The sequence below is a fragment of the Engystomops pustulosus genome, chromosome 10 (genome assembly GCF_040894005.1).
Source record: "Engystomops pustulosus chromosome 10, aEngPut4.maternal, whole genome shotgun sequence".
In the NCBI taxonomy this organism is placed as follows: Eukaryota; Metazoa; Chordata; class Amphibia; order Anura; family Leptodactylidae; genus Engystomops; species Engystomops pustulosus.
The window spans coordinates 51110843-51133038 of record NC_092420.1 but is presented as its reverse complement, the minus strand read 5'-3'; the positions used below and the strand labels follow the sequence as shown (position 1 = coordinate 51133038).

The 22196-nt window shown below is 38.0% G+C and overlaps 1 protein-coding gene across 8 annotated transcripts in view; it reads left to right on the top strand.

Annotated features, from left to right (window-relative positions):
* The window catches only part of KCNT2 (potassium sodium-activated channel subfamily T member 2), a 537964-nt gene that overhangs the window by 394819 nt on the left and 120949 nt on the right, over positions 1-22196 (top strand). For all 8 annotated transcript variants that reach the window (XM_072126927.1, XM_072126928.1, XM_072126923.1 and 5 more), the window contains exons 15-17: positions 3862-4011; positions 9244-9473; positions 12796-13012. In XM_072126927.1, coding sequence (XP_071983028.1) covers positions 3862-4011; positions 9244-9473; positions 12796-13012 — 597 coding nt within the window. The remainder of the gene's footprint in view (positions 1-3861; positions 4012-9243; positions 9474-12795; positions 13013-22196) is intronic.

Here is a 22196-nt window from a genome sequence, read left to right as displayed (position 1 = left end):
TGTAAGATGCTTTAAAACTATGTATTGTGCTGTTCTGTCTTCTAGAAAATTGGAATGCAAAATGTTTTTGAATGACTTGAGCACTAATCGTGCCTGCTTTATTTTTTAAACTGCATTCTAATCATGAATCCTTATTCGTCCTCCATCTGAATGGTGATACATGACTTTCATTACAGATAAGTAAACAGTAGCATTGGCTCTGTTGGAAATAGAAAGTGCTGACAATGATGTGAATCAAAGCATCTCAGCGGTAACTTTATGTGATCAAGAACAATAATTAAAGCCTGCTTCAGGAGATCTAAGAAAAAGCTTTTCTGGATACATTTGTTTGTTGGAAAACCGTGTCTTGTCTTCATTTCCAATAATAATAGTGTGCAGCAGGCACCTCTCTCTCTGTATATATATATATATATATATATATATATATATATATATATACTAGCTGTAGTTCCCAGCGATGCCCGGGATAGTGAATGACTGCTTTTAGCTGTAACAAAATAGAATGGTTTAACAAAAAATATTTTAAATGTATCTATAGACTATCTCAGACTGTCTCAGACTGTCACTGACAGTCTCTGTCACTGACACTGTCTCTGGCGCTCTCATTTCAGTGACTGTCTGTCTTGGGCACTTTCATTCCAGTGACTGCCTGTCTCGGACACTCTCATTCCAGTGACTGTTGGTCTCGGGCACTCTCATTCCAGTGTCTGTCAGTTTCTGTCAGTCTCATTCCAGTCACTGTCTGTCTTGGGCAATCTCATTCCAGTGACGGTCTGTCTTGGGCACTCTCATTCCAGTGACTGCTTGTCTCGAACACTCTCATTCCAGTGACTGTCGGTCTTGGGCACTCTCATTCCAGTGTCTGTCAGTATTTCATTTTTGCACAGCTGTTTATAAAATTACAGCTGATCTCTGATTGGTTTCCATAGGCAACTGAGACAGTTTTACCTCAGACATTTCTGATAAATCTCCCCTTATCACACTCATTGCCTATAGTAACCAATCATAGCTCAGAGCTCATATAAATGACCTGTGGCAGAGCAGCAACTAATCACAGCTCAGCTTCCAACTGCCACAGCAGCAACAGCAGCAGGCAAAGGCTTCTGTATATGATGGTTAATAAGTGGATTTTGGAAAGTACAGGGTTAAAATTCTGGGTCAAAGAGCAGCTGTTCAAAATTTGGTGACTGATACAGATTCCTTTAGGGCACACACATACACACACAGCTTTATATATATATATATTATATATATATATATATATATATATATATATATATATATATATATATTTGATTCAGGCTAGGGATCCAGTAAACAACATGACTGGCTAAACCTATTAAGTGAATATAATGCTGCATTGGTTTATCCGTGGGCAACCAAGAAGGAACATTGCACTACTGGCATGTGGCCTAAACTGGGCTTATAGAAGACCGGTCACCAGAATTGTACCCCTCACACCAGTAAAACCTGCTGTCAAACAGTTTAAAGTCCTCCCAATATCACCTAAAATTTTGTGAAACTGTTGCCTTGCACCTTAATTACAGATGTTTTTCTGATATGCTAATGAGTATATATCATATTATGAATATAAGTGGCATGTTTTCTCCAGGCTGCCAGTGCACAATGCCTCTTCCTTTTGAATGCTGCTCCTCTCACTGCATGGTGAACTTAGCAGTAAGCACTGTGTGGGAAACTGCCAATCTTGTCACTATTTCAAGCACCCCGCAATGGGTGTGTCCACAAGGCAGTGGGCGGGGCCACACATTAGTGGATAGAGCCAAACTATACAAAGGCTCGTGGGAGGAGTCAGATTTAAGTAGCGACATCTGCACAGCACTTTAAGTACCCCATTACACTGGACACGCTCTTTGAGAGAAAACCTGGAGGGGAAGCCAATGAATGTATTGGACAAGCAGCAGGATCACAAGCTGCTTAGATTTAGGACAATCCTGGGTGATTGCTCACTGAAAGTGTGTCACCAGAAGTTTGTCAGATGTACATGAGCACCCGATGTAGATGTTATTGCGGAAAGTAGTACTGGCAACTAGGACTGGATCATTAAAAAATGGGAAAGATATGTCTGGAAAGCTTAGAATTTATCCCTAACAGTGCTATTTCAGTTGAGTGTGATATGGATGATGATAGTCCCTTTAAAGTAGAAGAGATCTGGAGATTTATCAACAGTTGAGGATTAATTTGCTACACATGTATTGTTTTCACTCTACGTGTTATATTGTACCTGTGCTGTTAATATTTTCTGGTTTTTATGGCTTAACTCAGTAATCAGGTCTGTTATTTGATACAAGAGTTACAAGGGACCTCATTTGTGATAACTAAACAAGCAATAAGACATGTTAACCAACCTTAGACTTCTAGCTGCTGACAAAACACCCTTATTATAATCTGTTAATCTCTGTAGTGTATTATTGTAAGGTCATTAGTAGAGATGAGCGAGCACTAAAATGCTCGAGTGCTCGTTATTCGAGACGAACTTTTCCAGATGCTCGAGTGCTCGTCTCGAATAACGAGCCCCATTGAAGTCAATGGGAGACTCGAGCATTTTTCAAAGGGACCATGGTTCGGGAATAAAATGTGTTAATTAATTGAAAAAGAATGTCTTCTGATAAGTTAGCAGATGTATGCAAACATCTGCAATCTATTCTTCACTGTTCCGCGCGTATATTATCTCCCGACAAGTTAGCAGATGTGAAGAACAGTGAAGAATAGGATCATTTAAGTGAAAAACACAGTGAAGAATAGATTGCAGATGTTCGGCACATCTGCTTACTTGTCGGGAGATACGCTGTCTCCGTGCCCCGCTGTCTCCGTGCCCCGCTGTCTCCGTGCCCCGCTGTCTCCGTGCCCCGATGTCTCCGTGCCCCGCTGTCTCCGTGCCCCGCTGTCTCCGTGCCCCGCTGTCTCCGTGCCCCGATGTCTCCGTGCCCCGATGTCTCCGTGCCCCGATGTCTCCGTGCCCCGATGTCTCCGTGCCGCTCCCCGATGTCTCCGTGCAACGATGTCTCCGTGCGGCTCCCCGCCGCTCCCCGATGTCTCCGTGCCCCGCTGTCTCCGTGCCCCGCTGTCTCCGTGCCCCGCTGTCTCCGTGCCCCGCTGTCTCCGTGCCCCGCTGTCTCCGTGCCCCGCTGTCTCCGTGCCCCGATGTCTCCGTGCCCCGATGTCTCCGTGCCCCGCTGTCTCCGTGCCCCGATGTCTCCGTGCCCCGATGTCTCCGTGCCCCGATGTCTCCGTGCCCCGATGTCTCCGTGCCGCTGCCTGATGTCTCCATGCTGCCGCTGCCCCATGTCTCCGTGCTGCCGCTGCCCCATGTCTTCGTGCTGCCGCTGCCCCATGTCTCCGTGCTGCTCCCCGGTGTCTCTGTGCTGCTCCCCGGTGTCTCTGTGCTGCTCCTCGTTGTCTCTGTCCTGCTCACCGTGTTCTGCAATGTGTTCTTCACACATATATATTGTTCTTCACATACTATTTTGTTCGCACCGTTCCGCGCGTATCTCCCGACAAGTAAGCAGATGTGCCGAACATCTGTAATCTATTCGTCACTGTGTTTTTCACTTAAATGATCCTGTGGTCACTGTGTTCACTGTTTTTATTCTATTCTTCATTGTTCTTCACTGTGTTTTTTTAATTAAATGCTCGATCTCGAGCAGGAGAAATACTCGTCCGAGCAACGAGCCGTTTCGAGTACCTTAATACTCGAACGAGCATCAAGCTCGGACGAGTATACTCGCTCATCTCTAGTCATTAGCAATGAAAGTAAACAGAAAACCCCAGTAATTAACAATATAAATTACAAGTTTACATATGAAATATATGCATAATGCTAAAATTATTTTTCCTTTACAGGGAAGGACAGCAGTCCCCAGAGCAATGGCAGAAAATGTATGGTAGATGTTCCGGAAATGAGGTCTATCATATTAAAATGGAGGAAAGTTTATTCTTTGCAGAATACGAAGGAAAAAGCTTCACATATGCTTCATTCCATGCACACAAAAAGTATGTACAAAGTCTACAGTACACATCTGTATTCACTTTCAAAGAGAACCTGTCATCAAAAAGTGGCCTAATAAACTACTACCAGTATGTTGTCTAGCAGCTTTACACCTTACAGATCATGTTTCTTTCATAGCCCAGCATCACCCAAAAAATGAACTTTGAACAGAAATTTAAATGGTAATATAAAGTCAAGGAGGTTAAGAGTTTAACAGTAAAGTCAAGCTCTCCATGCCTTTCAACACCCCCATCCTGTGACTTACATCATGCACCAGACCTCAGGAGATCTGGTTAGTGATTTATCTGGCTGCAGGACCATCAATTGCAGTGAAGGGAGATTTCTGAGACAGAGAGAGCTTGACTACAGTGTTAAACTCTCAACCTCCTTGACTTTATAAAATTAATTTAGATCACTCTTCAAAGATGATTTTTTTGGATGATGCCACCACCCTTGGCCATGAAAGAAATGTGACCTGGAAGGTGTTCAGCTGCTTGACAACATACTGGTAGTGGATTATTTATTAGGTATACTTCTGCTGTCAGGCTCCCTTTAATGTATTCCTCTTCGTTGAGTCCTGTACTACTAATCTTATACCTGAGAACCTCCCTAACATGCCCTATTACTCCAGACCTATTAACTCTTGTTCTTTGGTTCTTCATTATTTTCCTGAAGTGATGACGTGCAGTACATGTGACCGCTGCAGCCTATTATTACCTTGGTGCCAATGCTTGTATATACAGTACAAGACTGTTAAGCTCAATCATTGGCTGCAGCCAAGGGGTTAGTTGTCACTGCTGCACTAAAAATATCAAAGCAGTGACACAGAGTTATGGGGAATCAGATCTGGAATGTTTCTTTTAATATTCTCTCGCTTTATGATGGTCTTTTATAGGTTTATATGGTCTTTCATACATTCAAGGCATATCAAATATGCACAGATATTTTGTGTAGCTATGATATGTCAAAAAGCATCACATGGAGATACCATATTAAATTAATATTACACCCACAATCAAAGCAAACTCATTCCACTAGTCTTACTAAAGTAACAATACAATTTACTTTTATTAGGAAGAAGGGGATATTTATTTCAGAATTACATAAAATGCTGTTTTAGTTTGGAAATCTTTATAGCATGTGAAACAGAATTCTTTAGTGAGCCTTTAAAATGGCAGTTCATGTATTTTTTTACTTAAAACTACCATCAAAATAAAGCATGTTAAACTAGAGCACTTACTCCTTCCTCCAAAAATCAACTTTTAAAATTATTCTAATGAGTTTGAAGGACTCCTGTGAGTGTTATCAGAGCCCTTCTATTCTGCAGTTTCAAAGACAATGTGCAGGAGCACTACTGTGTGCAATGAGATGACAGCAGGTAAAGGGAGGGAAGAGCAGAGTGGGAGGCAGAGTAAAACGCTTTGAAGCCAGATACCCCAAGCAGAACTTCAGGCTCATTAGAATAAATTTAAAATGTGATGCTTATTTATATAGCACCATCATATTCTTTAGCTCTTTACAACTCATTGGGGACATATACAAATATAATAAGACATTACAAGAGTACAAGCCGTCATAGGAGTGAACAATAGGTGTGAGGGCCCTGCTTGCAAGAGCTTACAGTCTATGAGGGTGAAGGGGGTGACACAGGGTATACAAGCTTGTGAAATGGTTCAGCCATTCTTTATAAAGGAACAGAATAAAATAATTTTTTAATAAAATAATAAAGATGCTACTGCTTGAACAAGCGACCCATCTTATTTACAAGGTCCAAGGTGAATGTGACTTCAGAGAAACCTGGAGCTTGGTATCCGGTGTTTGCCAGATAGCAGACTGGACGAGGACACATATTGGGTTAGTAAAGAGGGAGTTGAAATTTCATGCGGGTAGCGAGTGTAATAGACCTGCCAAAGAGATGGGTTTTAAGAACTTGTTTTAAACTTTAGATAGAAGAGAGATCGAAGAGCACGGAAGAGTTTGGCAATAGAGTGAGATAGAGAGGAAAGGTAACAAGGTGCCGCACAGTGTGGATGAGGGTTATTATTTTAAACTGTATTCGTTAAAAGATGGGCAAACAGTGCAGTGACTGGTACAAACTGGAGGCATCTGTGTAGGTTTAGGTCTGAAAGACAAGCATGGTTGCGGCGTGAAGAATAGATTGGAGAGGTCGAGAGTTAAGTGAGTGATGCAATGCATAAGAAATATAAGAAGAATACCACACTCACATGCCTGGATCTATAAGTAGGTGCCCCCAATTAATTATTAATGCTTGATTTTGATGGTAGATTTTCTTTAATTTATGTTGTTTGTTTCCTAATGGAATATTATGTTTGTTTATAAATATTGTGTTTTATGGAATTTATATTTTGAGCTGCAATGAATACCAGTTTTTTAATAATGTACAAGTGTGCTGTATGGAAGTCTGCAGAGAAGATCATTGGAGGTTATTGCCACCAGGGGTGTTCCAGTTAAAGGCTTTTAAATACATATGCAAATAACTAGTCACAAGAGCAGAAATCAGTTAGATTAAGTCATGCAGTCCTCATTTTATATCATGATCTGTGAGGTTTGCCTGACATGTCCCTTACTCAGACTTAATCCTGATGTCCTACAAGCAAAATCTTTCTGGATTAGCAAAATGATTAGATGAAGCTACTCTCCACCCCCTTCACTTGTTCACACAAAATTTTAGTTTCCAGAGAGCTTTGTAGGGGCAAAATAGGAAAAGCTACTTAATGCTGCACATGATGAGGCCAGTGGAAAAACCCCTTTTCGATGAGTGTTGTACTATTAAAACTGGTGGACAGAGCGCTCTCCCTACAGGAAAGATGTTTACTACATTATGATCTGCACTAATCGCGTGTGTTAATTGTATGAAGGACATCTAGCATGACGTGCTTCTTTCTTTATGCACTAATCGGAACAGTTTTTAGTGCATAAATTAACAGAATATTTGCTGCTAAAATGACTTTTAACCCCTTCCCGACATTTGACGTAATAGTACTGCATCGCGGGAGGTGCGTTCCCGCAAAATGCAGTGCTATTACGTCAAACTTCTGGACCTGAAGGGAGCCGGGGCCAGAAGCTGCGGGTGTCGGCTATATGTTATGGGCAGGACCCGGCTGTAACACACTGAGCATGTGCAGCATGCTCAGTGTGTTACATTACACAGAAGAGCTTGAACGACCGATCAGTGGATCGCTTGTTCAAGCTTACATGTAAAAGTAAATTAAAAAAGTTAAAAACATTAAATAAAAATTTTTTTTAATAAAAAGAATTAATTAAATAAGGCTAAAGTCCCCTAAACACAAATATTCCCTATACACATGCAATAAAGTGAGAAAAACACAAAATCGCCAAAAAACCCCACATATTTGGTATTGTCGCGTCCGTAACAATCCTTACAATAACTCAGAAACATTATTGACCCGCTCGGTAAACGCCGTAAAAACAAAACCCGAAAAACACATCGAAAATTTACATTTTTCATAAAATCTCTGCACAAAAATGTTCTAAAAAGTGATCAAAAAAAAGTTATGTGCGCCAAAATGGTACCACTGAAAAGAACATCTCAACACGTAAAAAATAAGCCCTAAACTAGCTCTGTCAACCAAAAAATATTAAGGTTAAGTTCCCGAAAAGATGGCGATGCAGAAACAAATGAGATTTCCTCTATATTAGTTTTTATCCTGTAAAATTGTAAAAATAAATGAAAAACTATATAAATGAAGTATCACCGTAATCGTAGTGATCTGTAGAATAAAGATAATATAGTATTTTTAGTGTACGGTGTACGACCCCCAAAAATACAAAAAGAAATTAAACGAAAATTGACAATTTTCTTTTCACCCATACATTCAAGAGTTAATAAAATCTCATCAATAAGGTAATGACCCACTAAAATGAAGTATTTGTAAAGAGCATCTCATGTCGCAAAAAATAAGCCCTTATATGTCCAAATTGTCACAAAAATAAAGATTGTATAGCCAATAAAAAGTGACAATGCATAATCTGTTCTGAATGGCGCAGCTTCTCTTTGATGCCCTGGCGTGTGCCCATACAGCAGGTAACCACTACATATGGGGTATTGTTATACACGGGAGGGATTGGGTATCAAATTTTGTGGAGTGTTTTGGTATTTTAATCAATGAAAATTTGTAAATTTTTTGAAGAACACATTCATTTAGCCAAAAAAATGTCACTTTCAAAATTGCATCGGATTTTGTTTTAACCCCTGTAAAACAATTAAAGGGTTAACAAATTTCATAAAAGTTGTTTTACGTACGTTGAGGGGTGTAGTTTCTATAATGGGGTAATTTATGGGGTTTTACTTTTATTTAGGCCTCTCAAAGTGATTTGAAACTAGAGCAGGTCCCTCAATAGCAGGATTTAGCTTTTTTTATGAAAATGTGAAAAATCACACCTAAAGTTCAAAGCCCCATAACATACTATAAAAATAAGAGTATGCATAAAAAACCACGGAGGCATAAAGAAGACATTTGGTGAATGTTAGTTATTAAGTATTTTTGTGGTTATGACTATGTATGGAAAAAGTAGAACATTTTGAAGTTCGAAAATCAAGAATTTTTCCAAATTTTCACCAAATATCTGATTTTCTCATAAATAAATGCAAAACATACCACCAAAATTTTTCAACTAACATGAAGTACAAAGTGTCACGAGAAAACAATCTCAAAATCACTTGGATATGTTAAAGCGCTCTGAAGTTATAACCACTTATAGTGACACTGGGCAGATTTGAAAAAATGGTTAAAAGTGGCTTCAGCGTTAAGGGGTGAAAGACCAATTGCATACATTAATATCCAGCAATGCTGAGAGCACTCCCTAGTCATTTACATATTTCTTAAAAGTCATAATGTCATTTAGTTTCATAATGTACTAAAAACTGTTACAATTAGTGCATAAAGAAATGAATCAAACTGATGGTGGATGGCCTTTAAGTAGAGTGGTACTCAAATGACAGCAGGGCATGGTTGCCACCAGCTTGTATCTGCTTATTGCCCCAATGTCATTATCATTTACTATGACAGGCAGAACCCTTACTGGGGATCCCATGGCAGTCATGGCAGGATAACATCTTGTGATAGAAGAATTAAGAGTAAGAGCATTTTCTCGATGGTTTTACATTTTTATGCAATGACTTATAAAGAAGCAATGATTAGCATGTGAAAAGCTTTCTGTCTCACAGATTCACTGCTGCCCTCCTTATCTCCTAGATTTGGTGTCTGCCTAATTGGCGTTAAAAGAGAAGATAACAAAAACATCTTGCTGAACCCAGGGCCACGATACATCATGAGTTCTACTGACACCTGCTTTTATATTCATGTGACAAAAGAAGAGAATTCCGCTTTTAAACAACACGAGCACCTTGAGAAATTACGCAAATACAAATCATCATACCATGGACCTTCCAGGCTACCTGTCCACAGTATAATTGCCAGCATGGGTGAGTATCATTCAATATGGATGTAAAAGAAAGTTGTAACGTGTGCTTGATCAAAGTCTGAATTGTTCTTTAACCCATAAAAAGCTTTTGAATTGCTGCACACATTTAACCAAAAATGTATTCAGAATGAATAAAAGAGGCAGAAATATTTCCAAAAATTTAACAGTGGCTACTTTTTTAATGATATGTGTACAATGCCCTACCCAAATGTTAATTTAATCCATCCCTCTTAATTTATTATATTAAACCAGAAATAAGCTCAGTATACAAATATAGCACTGGAACCAAGCTCAAAACATGAAGACAACAACAAAACTAGAATCGAGTACAGAAATACATTACCGTTGTAATTGTTCATGAAAAAATACTAAGATAGCCCAGCCGCATCTCCCTCATAGAGTATTTTAATCCATTTAGTTTTGCTGTTAAGATTATATCATCTAACATTTACTAAGATAACCCCTATGCCGAGGGGCAGAGCAGTGCAGTTATAATATCAAACTGTGAAGGTCACAGGTAAATATATGTAAGCAACAAAAGAAAGAGGCTATCTGGGGATAATCTTTTATATATAATATTTACACAAAAATGCAATTTCAGTGTAGAGGAATTGCTCTTCGCTACAATGTGCAGGGCCTTTGTCTTCTCTCCACCTCCCCATGCTTCAATGTATAAATTGAATAGAAAAAGGACCCTTGGGAAAAAAGCCTCATATAAGAAAGGGAAGAAAGCTCCATTGACCTCTCCTTGTTTGGATAGTAGGAATACCTAGGCACAGGGCAAATAAGCATCAACCCCTTTGTTTTTGTTAGACCATACACTATGCTGTATATTTTAGGACAGTGTGTAGAAGCATGCTGCAGGAAGAGTGCACCCAGCCCTCTGGATCAATATTGCCCACATCATATTGTATATCCCTTTACAGCAGTACAATATTAGTGTTGAAAGACTAACGGTTGATGGCGTAGGAGCAACTGAACGAAATGACCCCCTACTCCCTTGCTGTCATGGCAGGGCCACGATCTGTTGCTATGACAGGTCTTCATGTGTCATAATTTAGAACACCTAAAAGCATTTGAAACCTGTAGCCTATACTTCCAAGCTGCTGGTATGGTGAAGTTATTATTTTAATGGCTTTGGATATATCATGAATAAAATAACAACAGAGTAAAAAGAATGGACTGGTGCCAGATTGCAAATAGAAATAGAATTAATAACAAAATAAAACTTTTTAGAAAAAAAAATATAAAATTTAAATGATTATTAAATTTAAATGTCTCCAGCCTGAATGTTCTCTCAAAACTCATAAATAAATGAATTATGCAATATTTTACCTTGACTTTAATTTTATGAACTACTTTACTGTTATTTGTGACAATATTATCATCTGTTTTTGAAGAAATATTTGCATCTTTTAAGTTGATGCACATCTCCTGCCAATACAATTCTTGTTGGGAGAGCATTCACACAGCTGTAAAGCCCTCTGTGTAAAGAATTGTTTCTGTTACTGAGGATTGTATCTTTTCTTTCCAGTTTTGCTTGGCAAGCTTGTGTCCCCTGTGTGGGGATGTATTGCTGAATAGATTTTGTGTAATGAAATACATATTCATGGTGTGGTCTTACCAATAATTTCTAAAACACCAAACTTCACAGTTTCTCTATTGAGTTGTGTTATAGCTTATGTGCTCCACATCTAGATGGCCTCTTGAGGCATTTGATCGACATTGAAACTTAGTAAATAAATGCAGTTAATGGTTATCTTATTATTCATGGTCTAACTTTTCTAGTTTTGTACTATGTGACACTTGGAAAAGTCTCTCAATGAAAATTGACCATTAAATCTCACTTTCACAGTATACTGTACATACATCAAGCATGCCATAAATGTGAATATGGTCAGATGTGTCTTGTTTCCACAACCATCTGAAATAAATATTTTGTTTGCATTAAAAATTGATGCTTAACTTCAGTTTAACATAAGGGAACCCTACAGCACAAAATTACCTAATATACCGCTCATGGACAGATAAGATCACATGACCCTTCATCTGTGGACAGTTTATGGTCAGGAATGTGTGACTGATGAGATAAAAAACAGCAGGCAGAACTTTTAACCCCCTAGTCACTAAGACCTATTTTTCAAAACCAGCTTTATCCGGGTTTAACTTTCGAACACTTTAACTTACCTAAGTGTTTTTGAGTTTGTTTTTTCTATTGTTCTACAAGTAAGGGTACATTCCTGCAAACATAATGGGGACCGATATGCAGCTGCATCATTTGCAGCTGTATATCGTTCCTCATTGACATTTATGGTACCCGGACACTGTGCGATGAGCATGCGTTGTCGCACCACACAGTGACCATGCACTGCGAAATCTAGAACATATGTGATCGGCCCTGTGCTCCTCTATGTAGAGGGAAGGGTGAGCAGCGCTCATCCCTCCTCCTCTCCCGCACTCTGACATGTGAATGTACCCTTAGTGGGAAATTTTGGTATAATACATGGAGGACATTTATCATGCTCCGGTGCATTGTATGCCGATGTAAGCCCCGCCTCTTCACCGTGCCTGGCATATCAGCATTTCTGGCATCCTGATGTATCAGGTGGGCTTCTCCACTCGCATGCAACTCTACCTGTCACTATTCCGACCTAATTGGTTAAAGGCTATAGGGAGTGCACAGTCCACTTTTCACACCTCTCCATGCCTTTAAAACTAATGTACAAGCCCTGATAAATTTCCCCTATCAACTATATTGTATTAACTTATTTCAACAATGACTTCTGTGATAAAGTTACTTGTGTAAATCAATAATATTTTAGTAGAGTTGTTATTAATCTCTTCATAAATGCAGCATCACCTTACTCCCCTTTATAACTTTATGTTTTCTATAATGTTAGTTCAGAAGTATAACATTACTATAACTATTAAATTATTACCTGTAAGTATACATGTACTGTACAAAAACCAGAAAAGAAACCTAAACATTTTGAACTATGAACTTTTATTCAACTATTTTGAACTATTACTCCTAAACCCTGCCCTTGGCTAACAACCAGTGAAACTAAAATGAAAAGTGAAATATTATCTCCATGCTAAACAGACAAAATGTATGAAACAATACATTTTGCAGGTTGGACACAACATTGTCAACCAAGCTAAACTCATCTAGAAATTCCCGTAGATGGAAAGTAGCTATGTAAATATCATCTGCATGTGTGAATTTCTTTTATTTATATGAGGTAACTAAAGGTCATGTAGATTTAATGTAGTCACTTTCAGAAGATTTAATTTGACAATACTCTCTATATTGTTATTTGCAGGCACAGTGGCAATAGATTTACAAGACACTGGTTGCCACTCTCCAAGTGGCCCAAATCTAACCCTCCCCTCGGAAGTTAGTAAAGAAGGAAGGAGACCCAGTATTGCACCTGTGCTTGAACTTGCCGATAACGCAAACATCCAACCATGTGATCTTCTCAGTGACCAGTCAGAAGATGAAACCAATCCATCTGATGATGAATGTTCTGACTCCAAGGAGTATGTATAACATATATCATTATGACCCTTCTAGTAGTGAAGCCATTAGTTATTGGAGTAAAGAAGTCATAGTTTAATATCTTAGCATGCTATTTTCTTTTTTTGAACTTCATCTAAAATCTCAGGTTTGGAATTCCAAATCATTCCATTCCCTAGTTCATTAAATCACTGCAGAAAAACACCCTGTTCCCTGCATACATTCAGTAGTGTGTATGTGTCCCCACCCCTTGGGCTAATGAAGAGGGATTTCCTTTTTTTGCAATACTTCTCTAGAAGTAATGTGGGATGCCATGATGAACTATCAGAATACAAAAATATACCTGTGTGTTTCTCAGTATAACATTTAGAGGATATAGAGGTCAAGCTAGAGCCTATACATTTGTATGGACACAGTATGATGTCCCTGTACTATTCTTTACGGTGAAAGTATTTTCAGTATTATCAGATATTTTGAGAATTTAAAGTCATTGTTTATTTCTTATTAGGACATCGCTGCATTTCTAAAGAGCTGGTGTGCAATTTCGGGTACTTATAGTTTTGATAAATGAAGGCTGTAAAAAGTTTATTTCTTAATAATAATTTTAATCTTATTACTCACCCTAGTGAAAAAATGATAACAACATCTCTGCTGATTTGACAAATGTGACCCATTAATCTGTGGGTAGCGTGCAGAGTGCCTGTTTGGATTCTGTATTTTGTCAAAACCCTATAGTTGTGTTGTTTGTTCATTGACTTATATTATGCTTTGTAATTACTTGTATCATTTGTGTTTCTACATTCATAAAAATATAATATATGTAGAGCCATATCTGCTTGACATCAGTCTGCCTTTCTGAGCAACTGGATGTTCTTGCTCAGAATAGTAAATCACTTAGGTCTTTATCAAATCCTGTAATACATGAGGTAAGATTTTTTATGATTACTTCTACTGATACAGATGAAACATAAAAAAAGAAAATTATAATTGTAATAATAATAAGAGGAAGAAATAGAGTACAATAATTAAAAAAGGAAAATCCACCTCAAAGGGGTTTTCCCACAAACTAAAGTTAGGCCCTATCCACTGGATAGGGCCTAACTTGCTGATCAGTGGGGTTCTCAGTGCTGAGACCACAACAGATCGTGAAAACGAGGGGATCTGTCGGATAGGTCCTAACTTAACCCCTTAATGACCGCCCTATCGGCTTTTTACGGCGGTCATTAAGGGTACTTCTTCTGACGCGTACGCCTTTCTACGCCGGCGCGTCAGAAGAAGTTTTCGGGACACCGGGTTATTATAGTGCCGGTGTCGGGCTGTGACACTCCGATCCCGGGTGTTTAACCCCTTACACGCCGCGGTCAAGCATGACCGCGGCGTGCAAGTGTGTCCCCTGTGGATCGGACCCCCCCGGTGTGCTTATCCCTCCTGCCTCAGCCCCGGGTTCCGACGAGTGACCCGGGGCTGTCGGCTCCTCTCTGTGCCGGGTTCCGCCTCCTGGCAGGACCCGGCTGTGTGTAACTGAGCATGCTCAGCATGCTCAGTTACTTACAGTATACACTGCAATACAAGTGTATTGCAGTGTAAAGGCTTGAATAAGTGATCGGATGATCGCTTATTCAAGCCAAGAAGTAGAAAGTGTAAAAAAAGTTAAAAAAAAAAATTTAATCTTTTTATAATATAATTAAATAAATAAATAAAATAAAAGTCCCATAATCTCCCCAGTATCACATAAAATGCAAATAAAGTAAATAAAACACAAAAACACGTACATATTTGGTATCACCGCGTCCGTATTAATCTGTACAATAAATCTAAATCAATATTGAACCCGCTCGGTGAACTACGTAAAAAAAAACTCGAAAAACTTCCCATAATATGCAATTTTCAAACACCATCACAAAAAATGTTCTAAAAAGTTATCAAAAAAAGTTACATTCCCTAATATGATACGACTGAAAAGAACAACTGTTTTCGCAAAAAATAAGCCCTCAACCAGATCTGACAACAGAAAAATACAGAAGTTATGGCCCTGAAAAGTTGTCAATAGTAAAAACAATGCGATTTTCTCCAATATTGGTTTTGCTCAGAAAAAAATTGAGCGAAAATAAGAAAAACTATATAAATGAGGTATCACCGCAATCGTAGTGAACCAAAGAATAAAGATAAAATATTATTTTTACGTTACGGTGAGCGGGGGAAAAAAAATGCTAACAATCCAAAATAAAAATTGATGATTTTGTTTGTGTCCCACTTGAAATAGTTAATAAAATCTCATGAATAAGCTTTAGACTCCCAAAATAAATTATCTATACATTGTATCTCATCCCATACATAATGAGCCCTCATATGTTCGCATTACCAAAAAGAAAAAAATATATAGGTCGTACAATGTGACAATACAAATCTGCTGTGAATGGCGCCTCCATTCATTCTATACTCGGCCGTGCGCCCGTACAGCAGTTTACCACCACATATGGGGTATCAGTAAACTCGGGAGGAATTGGGCATCAAGCGTTGCAGTGCGTTTCATCATTTAATTTATTCTGAAAATGTCAGTTTTGGCCTAAATGAATGTATTTTCCAAAAATAATTCTATAGTTTCTAAATCGCAGGTCCATATTTTTTAACCCATGTGAAACACTTAAAGGGTTAATGGACTTGTTTTACATACGTTGAGGGGTGAAGTTTCTATAGTGGGGTAATTTATGGGGTTTTACTATTATTTAGGCCTCTCAAAGTCACCTGAAAGCTGAGTTGTCCCTCAAAATGTGAGTTTTGGCAATTTTCATGAAAATAAGAAAAATCGCACCTAAAGTTCTGTGCCTCATAACATCCTAGAAAAATGACCGAAAGCATAAAATATCATCCCAACATAAAGGAGATATTCTGTAAATGTTAATTATCAAACTTTTTGGGTAGTTTTACATCTTGTCTGGAAACCAGAACATTTCAAACTTGGAAGATGAAGAATTTTTACAAACTTTTGCCAAATTTTCACTTTTTTTTCAGAACGAAACGCAAAACTTATCACTTAAATTTTATAACTAACATGAAGTACAATGTGTCACGAGAAAACATTCTCAAAATAACCCGGATATGTTAAAGCGTTCCGAAGTTATAACCAATTATCGTGAGACATGTCAGATTTGAAAAATCGAGTCTGGTCATTGAGCTGAAAACTAGTGGCGGTGATAAGGGGTTAAGTTTGTGAGAAAACCACTTTAATCTTCCGTTTTTAGATCTCAAATGTTAATTGTTTGGGAGTAAACTGAAACAAGTTTTATATACACAAACATTTGTTGGAGATCATTATCTAGGGCTCAAACAGTTATAAGGTAACTTGTGAATTAACTTCTATAACTAAAATGGCTACTGGTATATGAGCAGGAACCAAGACACACACTCCAGTCTCTTACAGAATGCAGAATCACAATCTTTATTAGCGTAAAGCCGCATATTTAAAACACAGAAAATGATCTGCATAGGGGCATGACTACGTGATAAAATACTTAATACTGAAATTCTATAGGCGAGCTGCATATACCAGAGCCTCCCCTTTTAGACATTTTTACCAAATGAACTTCATTATTGGAAAAATAATAAAATAGGGAGAGACAGAATGTTTATACTAATTGCCCTTGTGTTAGCTTTGTATAAGTCACAACTTGGCCTTCAAGCAGAGAAGCTACAGAAAAGACAATCTAAACAATAGCGAGGACAAAGTAATTTCTAAACAGTTCACACAAAGTGATGTTTGAATCATGACATGGCTTCTGAGTTGACAACATGACCCCTGGCTTAGACAAGACAAGGCTTTTGGTTGGAGAAGATGACGCCTGTAGAGAAATATATCTCTCACACATTCATCTTATTTTCTATTACTATTTAATATTTATTTAAGTTTTTAAATATCGCAAAAAACCCCTTACACATTTACTTGGAAACTAGCTCTTCACCTACTCTTTTGGGAGCTTGGACACTTTTACCTGTATTACCTGCCCTGATTGCAACATACTCTCTAAACACAGTCCTCATCTGTCCCCTCAATGCCATGCAACAGTGCCCGGTTCTTTTCAGATCAGTTGTCAAGCTACAGTTCCATTATTGCAGCAATTCTCCATGGCATTGATCTATACTTATTATGGGCGCCATTCTAAAGTGATAATCTTTAGTCCTGTCCTTAGTAGTGTATGAATCATTTAGACTGCAAGAACTAAACTATAACTTCTCTGTCAATGCACCCAAACTGTATACCAGTAAGCTACTGGTGTCCATACTCTAACTTATGAATTAACTTAGAACAACAAGGCCCTCATGGTGGCCTTTATGACAGTCTTTCTGGGCAGATGAGATAGCCTTGAGGGGTTACTCAGCTACACTTGATGACCTGATGTCACTGGCTATTTCTATTGATTTGTGATTTAGAGAGTATCTAATCGTAGCCTCTCAAGTGATGACAGCTTATCCAATTCATTTGCTCCAAAGACTTCTGCTTCTGATCTCATCCACAAGCCTCCATATAATTGGGTTGGCTGAAGCTGTCTGAAATGGAACTTAAATGCAGAGTGTCATTGCCTTAGCCTTATGATTTTTGCATGCATAAAAAATATCAAAATTGACTTTTACTTTGACTCTGCCTCTATTGGAACTTTTAAGCATCATGCCTTAGTAACTTAATATGCCACTTTTACACCACATTACACACTTTTCTACTGAAGTTTCGTAAAAGTTCTTGTACTATGTCCCTCTTGAGTTGCTTAATCCATTACTCCAAGGATTACCTTGGCTACTACTGCATGTTCCCTTGTTGACTAGATCATAAAACAAATTATCAGTTGGATATTGTCTGAACTCTCTGGTCCATAGACTGTTCACCACAGTTACAACTAATTTTCCTTTATAATAACTTTATGAATGTTAAGTTTATTTTTTATTTTTTTATAGTTTTCATTAGTACTATTTTGATTTTTGTCTGACTTAAATTTCATTTTTTTCTTTGCAAAGCAAAATGTAGGTTTTTCAGCATGGGAGCTAAATATTAAGGTACATTTATTTTATTATGTGTCTTCAGTTTTAAAAAACTTTCTATTATTAAATATTAGAAGTAAAGATTAAAATAATAATAATACATCTTATCTGAGTAAAAAACTTCTTCAGAGTGGACAAACTTATAAATAATGCAGAATAGAAATAAAGGAGTTTGGCCATTTATACCAAACTTTAACAGGGTAAGAATAATAATTAATAGGGTGACTTGTATTATACTTACCCTATTAAAGTTTGTTGGTTGCCGCCAGGAGCTGTGGGTGACATGACCCCTAGGCTCAGGACTCGGGACTTCCTCTGATATCCCTTGTCCTTATTGTGCATAGAAGGGGCTGTACAGTCATTTCTATTTGCATGTCCCTCTGTCTAAACCACTCCAATACATGAAGTTAGAGGGGTACCTTTTATTCTCATAATTATTGCAAAAATAGGAAGGGTAGATAATTTAAATGTAAAGTACTGCTGCAAGCCCAACATTTGTGAGGATAATGAAAACATGGAGAAAATTAAGTTCCCTTTTTTACACTACCCAGAATGAGACTAGGGGACAATAACATGCAGGTATGAAAAAAACTTCAGGTTTTTGACAATAGCAATTGCCTGTCAGAAATATTCTAGGATGCAACAAGAGAGAGGGGTGGGGGGGTGTGGAGTCCTAGACCTTAACTTAAACATCAGACCTAAAAGGATATCGAAAGTTAAAGTTGTAGGGCCACCTAGGCAATAGCAACAACAACATCATTAATTTTTAATTATCATTTAATAAAAAATGTAACCCCTTACCGACATGTGACATATCTGTACACAGCAGTTGTTAGCTGCATTATGGCACCTATAATGGGTGTTTTATTGCCACCATCAAGTGCAATCTTGTATCCATCAGCCGGTTGCTATGAAAGCTAAGAGCCTAACGGAGGTTTCCGTGGTAGGCTCTTTTACATATCAATTGAATTTAAAATACACAGCAATGTTGTAGTGTTGCAGTATATTATGTCAATTATAAGACCCACTAGGGTTAAAGTACCCTAGGGAGTCTAGAAATAGAGTAAAAATAACATTTAAAAAAAAAATAACAATTGAAAATTGAAAAAAAAGTAAAAGTTTAAATCCACCCTTTTTTTGTCCTAGGACAGAAAAAAACTATAAAATCCATAAACATGTTAGGTTAAGCTGTATCCATAATGTCCCATCTATTATTAAATAAAAATGGTGAACCCCTGAGGGAAAATAGCGCTTAGATGTCCGAATTGCCACTTTTTTCATATTTTTAACCACATACAAAATTGAATAAAAAGTGATCAAAAGGTTGTACAGTCCCCAAAGGGTAACCATGAAAATGCATCATGTCATCTTACACAGCTCCATATGCCAAAATATAAAAAAGTTATTAGCTTCAGAATATGGCAAAATGAAGAATTTTTTTGTACAAAACATTTTAATTTTTTAAACCCTCTTAAAACCAATTTAAATTTATATAAATTTTGTATCTCCTTAATCACAACAACCAAAGGAATAAAGAGGAAGTATCATCATTTACAGTGCACAGCGAAAGTCGCAAATATGGTGCTCAGAACAAAATGGAGCTTTCCAGTGCATGGCGAAGAAAAGTACTAGAAAGTACTGAGTAACTGGTTACTCAGAAAACAAGCCCTTATAAAGCTCTGTACATTGAAAAATAAAAAAGTGTTTGATTTTGAAATAAGGGGAGCAAAAAAATCCGAAAAGGAAAAAGGGCATTGGCAGGAAGGGGATAATAGAGGAGCTATGAAAACTCTAAACAGGCAGGTTTTTCAGTGGCTGAGGGAGAGTCATTGATACAATCTGTCACAAAAGCACAATTTTGAGCTTCCTCCATGTTCCCATTGACAATAGATAGCTTATCCCAAACTGTGTTAATAAAACTTCTGGGTTTAGTTGTTAAAACAACTTTTATTAAAGTTTACCTGGTTTCATGTCTGCTTGTCCTGTGTCCCTGGGACATGTTCAGCACAGAGCACAGTCCCCCATCCCTCTGAAAAATGCTGGTTATCTGTGAATTTGCCTCCTCCTCGGCCCGCGAGCCCTCTCCATGCACCGGGACCCGGCGCGCGCCGTACTAGTGCTGCACGTCGAGACACCTTCCTGACATGGCCCATTTTTTCAAATCTGCCCTGTGTCACTATAAGTGGTTATAACTTCGGAACGCTTTAACATATCCAAGTGATTTTAAAATAGTTTTCTCGTGACACATTGTACTTCATGTTAGTTGAAAAATTTTGGTGGTATGTTTTGCATTTATTTATGAGAAAATCACATATTTGGTGAAAATTTGGAAAAATTCTTGATTTTCAAACTTCAAAATGTTCTACTTTTTCCATACATAGTCATAACCGCAAAAATACTTAATAACTAACATTTATCGAATGTCTTCTTTATGTGGACATGGTTTTTTATGCATAGTCTTATTTGACGTAATAGTACTGCATTTTGCGGGAACGCACCTCCCGCGATGCAGTACTATTACGTCAAATGTTGGGAAGGGGTTAATATAAGTTATTATTTTAACCACTAATGCCAGAAGTTGTATAAAAACAGCCTTGGTGATAAGCTATGTGTTGTCTATGGTGACTTTTAGGAGGCTCAAAAAGGGTGCCTGGTGACAAATTCCTCTCAATGGCATAAAATGTCCTGAAATTTTTTAAAAAATCTATACAGTTCCTGTTAAAGATGTATAAGGACTTGTGTCATTATTTAATGATCCATGCTTGAACTCTAGGGGGGTCATTTTTGCATGCCTTTTTACTGCTCTCATTTCAAAAGAGATAACTTTTTTATTTTTACATTTACAGAGATGTGTGAGGACTTGTTATCTACTGGACAAATTGTACTTTTAGTGACACCATTTAATATTCCATGCATTGTTCTGGAAAGCTGGAAACATCAGAGCAGCGCGCATCAGCAGCGATGTTAGGTGCTGTGGTCAGGTTCGACCATAGCACTTACCATGTTTACAGCCGCGATCAGTGCCAGCAGTTACCGTGGCAGTAACAAGGAGGTGTCAGCTGCATTATACAGCTGACACCCGCTGTGTATGGAAAGAGGTCAGCCCCTTGAGCTCTCTCCATACACCCCCCTGCAGCAACAGGACAAAATAGTATGTCCTGGTGCACAAAGGGGTTAAACCTTATATTGTAATACTGCTACTAACACCCACAATGTATGGAGAGGTCTAAGCCTGTGGACCCTGGCAATATATTCTTATCTGACATGTGACATACTCCAATCGTTGTTAAGTTGTTAATATTTTTTTATGACTGAATAGAGGGTTAGATGATTATCCTGAATCATAATAATGGTGTTTAAGCGCTTTTACAATCTTGTGTCCCATATTCTGCCTCCTCACACAACCTTATGGAAATACTGTCCCCATAGTGGCCTGATCAAGGACAGCCATCAGCATCTTAAAGTAATTCTATCAGCCTATATTTATGCTATCTCTGTATGATTCCTTGTCCAAATCCCAAAGTAGATCTAAAAAGTAGTGCCTCCTAAAGACTTTACTTTTCTATAAAAGAAACACTTCATTAGGTAAATAAAAAAACACACATATTTTTTTTCTGCAGTTGTAAGATTTCTTAACATGTGAATTTTTTTGGCATCTCACAAAAAATAGAAAATAAAATTTCAAAATACTTCTACCCCAAGATGGCAAAAACTACAGCTCAACCCACAAAAAACAAGTTCAATTTTTTTCCAAATTTTATGCCTAAGAAGGCTTTATATTTTTTTTCATTCTGCAAAATTAGTAAAACGCAGTAAGAAAACATTATGATAAATCCATTTTATGTACATTTTCTTCCATATAACAATCAGGTAAAACTACTCTCATGGCACAGTGGCCTAGATTTATTAAAGTCCCTGCACTAGTTTTCTGTTGGACTTTGCATGCTCTTTTATGTGAAAACTGCTTGCACATGTCTGTGCCACATATGTGACACATGGCTGCACTATACCTGACTCAACACAAAATTGTGCACTGAAAAGGGCACATTTATTATGCAGACTCCGAAATGTGTCACACATCCCATGTTAAAGGTGCACCAAAAAAAGTTGGTGCGCTCTGTCGGAGCAGTGGAGGGAGTACCACATTCATGAAGACCGTGCACCCTGCACACTACA